This window comes from Podarcis muralis, chromosome 7 (assembly GCF_964188315.1).
Source record: "Podarcis muralis chromosome 7, rPodMur119.hap1.1, whole genome shotgun sequence".
In the NCBI taxonomy this organism is placed as follows: Eukaryota; Metazoa; Chordata; class Lepidosauria; order Squamata; family Lacertidae; genus Podarcis; species Podarcis muralis.
Window position 1 is genome coordinate 1,601,085 of NC_135661.1, and position 11,047 is coordinate 1,612,131.

The following is an 11,047-nucleotide window of genomic DNA, read 5'->3' on the forward strand; positions in this document are numbered from 1 at the left end:
GTGTATGTGTATATATATATGTGTGTGTTTGTTTGTGTGTGTGTGTGTGTGTGTGTGTGTGTGTGTGTGTGTGTGTGTAAATATAAATACACACACACACACACACATATATTCTGATTTACACTTTAGAATATTCAAACCTCCTTAAAATATCAATGGCTTTCCTTCTTCTCTTTCCGTGGTTCATTTTGCATAACATAAATCCCTGCATATTTTACATAAACTAAACCATTCAGTATTCCATTATTACATCCGTCAAAACTTATTTACACTGGTGAATTTATCTTAATGCTGTCAACGTTTTCAAGTGTACACAATCCCACCGCCCCCATATATTCAATAAACATTTTCCAATCTTCTTTAAATGTGTGTTTTTCTCTTTCTCTTATTCTGTATGTTAGGTCCTCAAGCTGCGCATATTCCATCAGTTTTAAACTGATAAAATATTTTTAAAACTTCCCTCTACAGGGCTGCCTTCAGATGTCTTCCAAAGTCGTGTAGTTACTTATCTCCTTGGCTTGGGGGAGAGGGTCGCATAACTCCTTACCCTCCAACATTTCTCTGATGAAAATTTTGTTGTTTTGTCGTGTCTGACTCTTCGTGACCCCATGGACCAGAGCACGCCAGGCACTCCTGGCTTCCACTGCCTCCCGCAGTTTGGTCAGACTTGTCAGCATCACCCTTGAGCCAGTGCCACGAACTGGACTCATCCACTTCACCCCCAACTGGGCCAGGCGAGCTGGGTTGCACTTCCAGAGACCACCTTCTGGACAGGAACAGGTCAAAGTGCTGTGGACTCACAGCTTAGAGTTGTGAGCACCGGATTCACTTTCACAAGAAGACAGTCGTCGCACAGCAGAGTACAGCAGAGTCTAGCAGAGTATATAAACAACTTGGAGAGCAGCTCTGTAGAATATCTTCTTTAGTCTATCTACAACTATAATACAACTATATACAGAGCTAAGTAGGTCTAAGCATAAATGAATGCTGAACCGCACTGAGTGTCTACAGCTGCTCTTAGCAGCAACCTTATTCTAAACACACAATCTCTCTCTAACACTCTCTCTCTCCGACACACTGACTGACTCTGATGTGGTGCTGGAGCAGAATAAGTAGAGAGCAGAACACGCCTCCTCCTCTCTGGAGAATCAGCAGACTCCTCAGGAGATTCTTGGATATGGGAGGGGTGAAATCTCCTCAAGACTCATGCTGGGAGCTTCAAGAACACTGTCCAACCATCTGGTCCTCTGTCGTCCCCTTCTCCTTGTGCCCTCCATCTTTCCCAGCATCAGGGTCTTTTCCAGGGAGTCTTGTCTTCTCATGAGGTGGCCAAAGTATTGGAGCCTCAGCTTCAGGATCTGTCCTTCCAGTGAGCACTCAGGGCTGATTTCCTTCAGAATGGAGAGGTTTGATCTTCATGCAGTCCATGGGACTCTCAATAGTCTCCTCCAGCACCATAACTCAAAAGCATCAATTCTTCGGCGATCAGCCTTCTTCTGATGAAAATAGGGACTCTCTAAAAGGGGGACATTCTGGAATCAAATCAGAAACCAGGGCGGCTTCTGTAGATCCAAAACTGCCCCTGGAAAATAGGGACACTTGGATGGTCTTGTTTCAGGCGTTGCTTTCTGTTCCGCAGCTGTGAATTGTAGGAACAGAACCAGCTGCTTTGTACAAAGTCTGAACTTTGGTTCCATCTACCTCAGTATTGCCTACACTGACTGGCAGCAATGGCTCTCCTATTCCCAGCCCTACCCGGCCAGGGATTGAACCCAGGGCCCTTCTGCATGCTGAGCAGGCCCTTCTCTACTGCTGAGCTACAGCCCCACATTAAAAGGTGCTTGAAGGGACTTGGAAAATCAGGTGTCAGGGAGATGAGTAACTCTACAACCTTTAGAAGACATCTGAAGGCAGCCCCGTATGGAGAAGCTTTTTAATGTTTTATTTTGTCCTCTTTTGTGTGCCTCCTCCTCGAGAGGTCCAGAGGGTGGCAACACGAGAACAGGGCCTTCTCTGCAGTGGCTCCCCATCTGTGGAATGCTCTCCCCAGGGAAGTTCGCCTGGCGCCTTCATTACACCCCTTCAGGTGCCAGGCAAAAAAGTTCCTTTTAAACCAGGCCTTTGGTTGATTTGATTTACATCCTACGCCCTTTTAAAAGGTGTGGGGTTTTGGTTTTTGTTTTTTGGAGGGGAGGACTATTGGGTGGTTGTTTTTATTTTTAATTTTGTGGTTTTATATCTTGATTTTTTTCTGTGAATCGCCCTTAGACCCCTGGGTATAGGGCGGTATATAAATTCAATAAATAATAATAATGCTTTTAATATATGTTGGAAGCTGCTCAGAGTGGCTGGGGCAACACAGTCAGATGGGCAGAGTACAGTGGTACCTCGGGTTATAGACGCTTCAGGTTACAGACTCCGCTAACCCAGAAATAGTACCTCAGGTTAAGAACTTTGCTTCAGGATGAGAACAGAAATCGCACGGAGGCAGCGGGAGTCCCCATTAGCTAAAGTGGTACCTCAGGTTAAGAACAGTTTCAGGTTAAGAACGGACCTCCGGAACGAATTAAGCACTTAACCTGAGGTATCACTGTACAAATAAATTATTGTGGTGGTTAACACATGTGTGTGTCTGCTTGAGGTATAACAGGGGAAAGGAATTTTAAAATTTAAGGGGATTTGGAAACATGGGAGAAAGCTGTGCATTTGTGTGCACACCCAACCTGCCCTCTCCTCTTTCCAAAATATTGATAGTTTTTCTCTCCCTCCCCCCCCATAGGTGACCTGCCTGCCTTGGAACGATGAACCTCTGGCGCCCGAGACCAACCTTATGAAAGAAGAGCTGGCCAAGGTGAACAGGAGAGGGATCCTGACCATCAACTCCCAGCCGAACATCAACGGCAAGCCCTCCACCGACCCGATTGTGGGCTGGGGTCCCGACGGAGGCTACGTCTTCCAAAAGGTAACATGGCTGGGGACATTATGCTCTTCTCTCCTTCCCTTCCATCTCTCAGTCCAAGCAGTTCTGTCCTCTTGCATAAGATCAATTTTTGTGTGAAAGGAAGAACCACACTGCCTTTCATGGCAAAGCTTTAGGCACTTCCAGGGGTCAGGCTGGATGACCTCTGGGGTCCCTTCCACTCCACAGTTCTGCGATTCCAAGTCGTGTGCTATGGCAAATTAGGAAGGTAGATTTGTTTGACATGTTTATAGGCTGCTGTTCAGGGTCCAGTTTCAGGAAATGGTATACATCGCTCAGTAGGGATAGGAACACAGGAAGTTAGTTGTCTTTTAACATGAAGTCATATACAGTGGTACCTTGGTTCTCAAACACCTTGGTTCTCAAACGCCGAAAACTTGGAAGTGTTCAGGCGGCTAGTCCTAGTCTTTATAACCCTGTACCTTCTTCCAGAAGGCCGAAGCTGAAAGAGATCATTTCCGGGTAGCGCACTATCCTGCACTCTCTCTGCAGCTTTCTTATGGCACCTGGAAGAATAGAATTGATCCAAGGTGGGAAGAGTGCACCCAGTTATTCTCCCCGCAGTCTTTACAACCCTGGACAGCATTGTTTTTCGCCTGACCGTGCAGCTCCCAAACCACACACACAGACCATAATACACTCTCCACAGTGCAATGGTAAAATGCCATCAACAGGTCCTTTCAACCCTTCTCTTTAGACACAGGAACATAGGAAACTGTGTTCTGCTTAGTCAAGCCATTGCTCTGTCCAGCTCGGTCTCATCCATACGGACTGGTAGCAGCTCTCTGACGTTTCAGACCAGACTCTCTCCCAGGCAGACCTGGAAATGCGGAGGGTTCAACCTGGTCCCCGAGGCCTTCTGCATGCCAGGCAGGTGTTCTGCCACTGGGCTGTGGCTCGTCCCCTCGTCCTTTAGCTTGAAAAGTTGATCTGTAGCTGTAACTTGGCCCAAGCAATTCTCAAGTGGCAGGGCGTAGCCAAGGCCGGCTAAATCAAAGAAGGCTGGCCGCTCGGTGCCGGCAGGTGTCAGAAGCAGCAGAGGAAAAGAAAGATTCCCCGCCTCAGAAATATTGAAGTGTGGGGACAGGGAGGGGTGTGTGTGTGACAAGCCCCTTACAATGAGCGAGTATATAGTGGGGGGAGCTGTGATCCTCAGCGCCAGCTGGCTACAAAGCAAGCGGTGGGGTGATTAAGCAATGCTAGCAGGGGGCTAGCAGATCTGCCACTTGCGAGACAAAAGGATGCAGGGCTGCGGATTCAAAAGCTCTCATTATGAGCCCATGGGGCGCTGTGTCACCGGCCCCCATTAAACGGGGACCCCCGCTGCGAAATTGCTCCCCTCCCAGTGAGCCACCAGAGCGCTTGTATTATTTGTCTTGCTTTCGAAAGCAGCCTCTTGATCTTCGCCACACACCCCTTTCCCCCCTTTTTTAAAAACTCTGACCACAATGAGAAACCCAGTCTATCTAGTTTACCTTTCCGTTGAAACAAAAAAAGCATTCCTAATAATATCCAGGTTTTGGATCAACCCTTTTCAATTATTATTTTTTTTTGGTACCGTCTCCCTTCTCTCTTAATCCAAATAAGATTAAGGTCAAGTGAGACTTTTGCTCAGTGCCCCAAAGCTAATCCCAATGTGAACTGGGGGGGTGGGGTGGGGTGGGGAGGAGGGTCTTTTTCTTCAGAGAGGCAACTGGCGTTGCTGTTTCTAAGCTGCTCTGCTCCACATGGTAGCAGAAACACTGAAGTAGAGCAAAATTGATTTAACACAATCACAGACCAATAAAGGGACAGCCAAGCAGTACTATTGTAATAGTAAAATTTAAGGTCTTATATATATAAGAAATGTTCATAAATGTACCAACCATTAAGGTCCTATATATATAAGAAATGTTCATAAATGTACCAACCAAGCACATACATAGATCAGCACAGGAAGACCGACCTGAAACCATTTTGACTCCCAAACTGACCAAATGTTTTCTCTGCAAGGAGGGAGGGGGTGAGGGAGCCTTCCCATTGTCTCAGGAATTGAGAAATCACCATCTCAAAGGAATGGCCAGACTACCAGGAAAGGCAATCAAATAAGGCATTATCAGATAAGCTGGCAAACAGGAAAAACAACAGCATTCAAATTTCTGTTGTAGACCGCCTTTTCTGTGATGTAGGTATGATGTATGGACGGGTAGTCTTGAGTGACAGGGCAGGGAATTTAAAATGTCTATATAAGGCCTTGCGCACCATTTTCTGGGTTCCCTATTAGGGACTTTGTCTTCATTCCATCTCTGGGCCAGTAACAACCGGGTGGCTGTCGTCGCATACATAAAAAGTATTTTCTGCTCCCTTGGAATATCGGCACCTACAATTCCTAATAGAAAAACCTCTGCTCCCCCCCCCCCAAGTTAATTTAAACATTTAAATTGTGCCATTGCTGGGATTCTTTGGTGTCAACATCTCCTCTCTCGACTCCTTCCAGGCTTACCTGGAGTTCTTCACCTCCAGCGAGAACGTCAGAGCCCTCCAAACAGTGTTGAAGAACTACGGCCAGCGAGTGAATTACCACATTGTCAATGTCAAGGTGCGTCCTTCCTCAGTGCCAGATTACCAAACAGACAGACTGGGCACTGGCCTACGAGCCTAGGGGCCCCTCAACAACGGATCAAAATAATATTGATTTGATCTTGAAAGAAAATTGGGAGATAATTTGTGAGGGGGCCTGCGAGATTCTGACTGCCTAGGAGCCTCCACTGGGTTTAATCCGACCCTGGTCCTTCCTCTGGTAGGCTGGCAGTGAAAACGTTTCCGTGGAAACTTGGGATGCTTGGACGGAGAGCGTATGTGGGGAGCAAACCCTCTGCTTGTGATCTCTGGAGAATATTTTGAGAACTGTTCAGCCTCTGCTAGGACAATTGGCATTGGGTTCATGGCTCCTCCTTGTGGCCCAGTTTCAATGCCTCCTGTTTAGCCAGAGAATCTGATCAGCTGAGCATATCGTTCCCTGGAGGAGTTTTCTGGATGCAGGGAGGAATAATGAAATGATAATAATTTATTATTTATACGCCACCCATCTGGCTGGGTTTCCCCAGTCACTCCGGGCAGCTTCCAACAGAACACTAAAATACAATAACCTATTAAACATTAAAAGCTTCCCTAAACAGGGCTGCCTTCAGATGTCTTCTAAAAGTTTGGTAGTTCTTTTCCTCTTTGACATCTGGCGGGAGGGCGTTCCACAGGGCAGGCGCCACTACCGAGAAGGCCCTCTGCCTGGTTCCCTGTAACTTGGCTTCTCATTGCAAGGGAACCGCCAGAAGGCCCTTGGCGCTGGACCTCAGTGTCCAGGCAGAACAATGGAGGTGGAGATGCTCCTTCAGGTATACTGGACCGAGGCCTGTTCAGTTGGGCCTGAGATCTGTAAAAAAGAAAAAGAAAAAAGGTAAAGGACCTGTGGATGGTTAAGTCCAGTCAAAGGCGACTATGGGGTTGTGGAGCTCATCTCGCTTTCAGGCCGAGGGAGCCGGTATTTGTCCGCAGACAGCTTTCCGGGTCATGTGGCCTGCAGGACTAAACCGCTACTGGCGCAACGGGACACCGTGACGGAAACCAGAGCGCACAGAAACGCCGTTTACCTTCCCGCCGCAGCAGTACCTATTTATCTACTTGCACTGGGGCGCTTTCGAACTGCTAGGTTGGCAGGAGCTGGGCCCGAGCAACGGGAGCTCACCCCGTGGCGGGGATTCGAACCGCTGACCTTCTGATCGGCAAGCCCAAGAGGCTCAATGGTTTAGACCACAGCGCCACCCGTGTCTTGAGATCTGTACAGGCCTGGCAGCAAGTTAACAGGTGTATACAAAACCGTGATGCAGCTGTTTCCCTCTCTTCCTTCTAAACAACCTCCTGTTTCCCGTCGGTAGGGTGAGAACATCACCAACGCGCATGAAATGCAACCCAATGCTGTAACGTGGGGCATCTTCCCCGGCAGAGAGATCATTCAGCCGACGGTTGTAGACCCGGTTAGCTTCATGTACTGGAAGGTAAGAGGGTTATTCTTCCCTGCCCTGCCCCAAACACCCAGGAAACTCTTAGCCTGTTGGTACAGATCTGGGGCTTTGGTAAATTTCCGTGGAAAATGTATGTGAACAGAAGTACAAGGTGCCAATTACTATTCCCTAGAACTTGTGGTACCGGGGTACCTCTGCTCCTCTAATAACAACTTGGGGGTAGAACCCCCACTTTTGCCTGCACAGGTTCAGTGAACTCATAGGTCTGTATCAAGTCATAAGAACATAAGAACCCGCTGGATCAGAGCAGTGGCCCATCGATGATGATGGTGGTGGAGGATAGGCAAACTAAGGCCCGGGGGCCGGATCTGGCCCAATTGCCTTCTAAATCCGGCCCATGGATGGTCCAGGAATCAGTGTGTTTTTACATGAGTAGAATGTGTCCTTTTCTTTAAAATGCATCTAGGTTATTTGTGGGGCATAGGAATTCATTCATTCCCCCCCCAAAAAAATATAGTCCAGCCCCCCAAAAAGTTTCAGGGACAGTAGACCGGCCCCCTGCTGAAAAAGTTTGCTGACCCCTGATAATGATGATTGATTGATTGATTGAGTTTATATACCGCCCTATACCCGGAGGTCTCAGGGTGGTTCACAGACAAATATAATCAGAATAAAAACAACAACCCAATAATACCCTACTCAGAAAAGAGCCACATTTTAAAAGGGTATAGGATAAGGTTACCAGACGTCCCCGTTTTCCTGTGGACAGTCCCTAGATTCACAAATCAGTCCCCTGACAAAATCATATCATTCCTATTGAAATTGAAAAGTGTCCCCAGATTCATTGAAAAAAATCTGGTAACCTTAGTATAGGATATTAAACAGATCAGCCAAAGGCCTGGTTAAAAAGGAACATTTTTGCCTGGCACTGGAAAGTGTGTAATGAAGGCGCCAGGTGAACTTCCCTGGGGAGAGCATTCCACAGACGGGGAGCCACTGCAGAGAAGGCCCCGTTCTCGTGTTGCCACCCTCTGGACCTCTCAAGGCGGAGGCGCACAAAGGAGAGCCTCAGAAGATGATATCAGGGTCAGGGTAGGTTCATATGGTCACATCTAGTCACATTGGCTAAGCAGGTGCCTTTTCTGAATGCTAAGGGTCATAGCTCAGGGGTAGAGCATATGCTTTGGATGCAGGAGGGGCTCAGGTTCATTTCTCAGCACCTCCAGGTAGAGCTGGCAAATGTCCCTGTTTATGCAACACTGGAGAGCTGCTGCCAGTTAGTAGAGGCAGTGCTGAGCGTGACAGACCAAATAGTCTGGCTCTGTCTAAGGCAGCTTCTTCTGCCTGTAGCTCAGCGCAAGGGGATCTGCTTTGCACGCAGAATGCCCCGAGTTCAGTCTCTGGCATCTCCGGGGAGAACTGGGGGAGAACCCAGCCTGAAGCCCTGGAGAGCCACTGCTGGCCAGAGCAGGCAACACTGAGCGAGTTGCGCCGATAAGTCTGAGTCTGCATAATGCAGCCTCTTCCAGACGCTCATTCCCTGAGATCATCCTCCGAGACCCTCCTTCGTGTGCCTCCTCCTTGAGAGGTCTGGAGGGTCGCAACACGAGAAAGGGGCCTTTACTGCAGTGGCTCCCCGTCCATGGAATGCTCTCCCCAGGCAAGTTCGCCTGGTGCCTTCATTTTTTTTAAAAAAAAAATTATTCATTTTTCATTTTCGTTCATTACATACATCTCAAATTCTCAAAGACTTCCCCCAACTTTTTTGGTTTGTTTCTATTTTTACTATAATTATATAGTATATAATTTTTCTATAATTATCCACCTTTAGGTGCCAAGCAGAAACGTTCCTTTTTAGTGCAGGCCTTTGGTTGATCCGATTTGCATCCTAGGCCCTTTTAAAATGTTTTGTTTTTTATTATGTATTTTGTGATTTTATATCTTGATTTTATTTTATTCTGTGGACCACCCTGAGACCCCCGGGTATAGGGCGGTATATAAATTCAATAAATAATAATAATAATAATTCGTTTCCCATAGTTCCTCCTGCACTCCCACCCCCACCTCAAATTGTTTTTAAGTGTGACCTGCTTCTCTCTCTCTGCCCCCCTCGGACAGGATGAGGCCTTTGCCCTGTGGATTGAGCAGTGGGCCAAGCTGTACGAAGAGGAGTCCCCCTCTCGCATGATCCTCCAGTACATGCACGACAACTATTACCTGGTCAACTTGGTGGACAACGACTTCCCCCTGGACAGCTGCCTCTGGCAGGTCTTGGAAGACGTGCACACGCTCTTGAACTGTCCGGCGGAACCTTGAAAGTTGAGAAAAGGCACGCAGCCTCCCAGATTTGGCTGGCAGCATAGTCAAAAACCTTAGGGATGCGAGGTTGGAACCACAGTGGCCCAGACACTCCTCTAGGGGGCGCCGTTGGCTGAATTTCCCCCCATTGCCTTCAAAGCGGGAGGCCGGTTAAGACAGGCACATCTCCCTTCTGATCCAAAAGACTCTGAGGATGTTTTCGAGCCCTTCTTGGGTTATTACAATCCCTTTCCCCCTTATACTAATGGCAGCTAGAAATCCTTATCCCCACCCCAACCCCAAATCTCTGTCTGGCCCACCCCCATGTTTCTGGGTTGCACTCTAAAAAAGAAAGCTTTCAGCTGCTGCTTCAGTGCGCAGCCTCTGATCAATGGGACTGATGGCTTCACAAGCCTCTAGTTCAGAACGGGAGTTGCAGAAAATCAGGATGAGCACAGCCGCCTGCGACGCAACTGCCCTCCTCTGGGGAGCCGCAGTGTGTGGCCGGCTATTTATTTTGTTTTTATTTTATTATAAAGGCGCAGGATCGTGGTCTTCTTCCTGCGTCTTCTCGTTTTCTCTTGCAGGGGAGGGGGAAGTATTTAAAATGCTTGTAAAGGGAAGGAGAGAAGTGAAATCGAAATGAAATAAAATGTAGTTGATGCCTACATTGACTTGCCTTTTAAAAAAGAACGGGAGGGAGAGCTTGGGACTTACTAGGGACTCACGTTGTAGCAGTGTGGCTGGGGGCACAGCATGGTGAATGCAGGGAGTTATGGCAACATGGTCCCCCCCCAAAAAAAATCACCCATGGCTGGTGTCCATTGGGACTTGTGGGGCAGAAACATATGGGCGCCAGGCGCCATTTTGAATCAAGATGGCGGAACAAAGCATGACACCGGCATGACTCTACCCATTTGGGGGCATAGTTTCTTGTGATATTGTTGCCAAACTCTACATTAGGGGTTCCTGGAGGGAGTGGGGGCACACTTTTTTAAGCTGTTGGAAAGCTGGGCAGCATTTTGCAACAAGATGGTGGACAGAAGAATCACTTTTGCATGGCTTAGGCCTGTTCGGGGGCACAGGTTCAGCGGCATCTTGAGATAATACAAGAGTTCCTGAGGATTGACGTCAATGTTTGGGTGCCTTTTTGAACCAACATGCCAGATGGAAACGTGACTTCAGCACGACTTTGCCTGATTTTTGGTCCATCACGGTGTCCTGTTGCACCAGAAGCAGTTTATCTTGTGCTGTATTCACCACCCTCTGTAGGCACCTCCTATCAGTTGATGTCAAACCAGTGTACCACACTATGTTGCAGTATGAAAGGACAATCAAATGTTGATTGACATTGTTCTTTCGCAATGCACTGAGGAGATGAAGTCTCCGTTGGGCCTTCTTAACCAGCTGGGTTGTATTGATTTTCCAAGTAAGGTCTTCACTGAGATAAACTCCCAGGAATTTAAAGGAAGAGACTCTCTCCATACAGCCCTCCCCAATGTACAGCGGGGCTAGTTCTCTCTTCCTCCGAAAGTCCAACACTATCTCCTTTGTCTTGCTTAAGCGCACAAATAAGACCAGGGCACAAGTCCACTTCCTTCCTCTAGTTCCCAGTGACCGGCATTGAGAAGCATGACTGACTGCCTTTGACCGTGGAAGCAAAGCATTGCCAGAATGGTGGTTAAGTCATCAATAGCTTTCTCCTCCATGTATCTGTCTGGTCCTCTCTTAAAGCCATCCAAGTTGGTGGCCGTCACTGCCTCCTGTGGCA

At 47.8% G+C, this 11,047-nt stretch overlaps 1 protein-coding gene across 1 annotated transcript in view; it reads left to right on the forward strand.

The window, feature by feature from the left end:
- LOC114590399 (methylenetetrahydrofolate reductase (NADPH)-like) overlaps positions 1-9,944 on the forward strand; it is a 256,188-nt gene extending 246,244 nt beyond the window's left edge. Inside the window, exons 6-8 of the mRNA XM_077930986.1 lie at positions 5,457-5,558; positions 6,892-7,011; positions 9,097-9,944. Of these exons, the coding sequence (XP_077787112.1) occupies positions 5,457-5,558; positions 6,892-7,011; positions 9,097-9,294 (420 nt within the window). The 3' untranslated portion in view covers positions 9,295-9,944. The remainder of the gene's footprint in view (positions 1-5,456; positions 5,559-6,891; positions 7,012-9,096) is intronic.
- Positions 9,945-11,047: the final 1,103 nt, after the last annotated feature.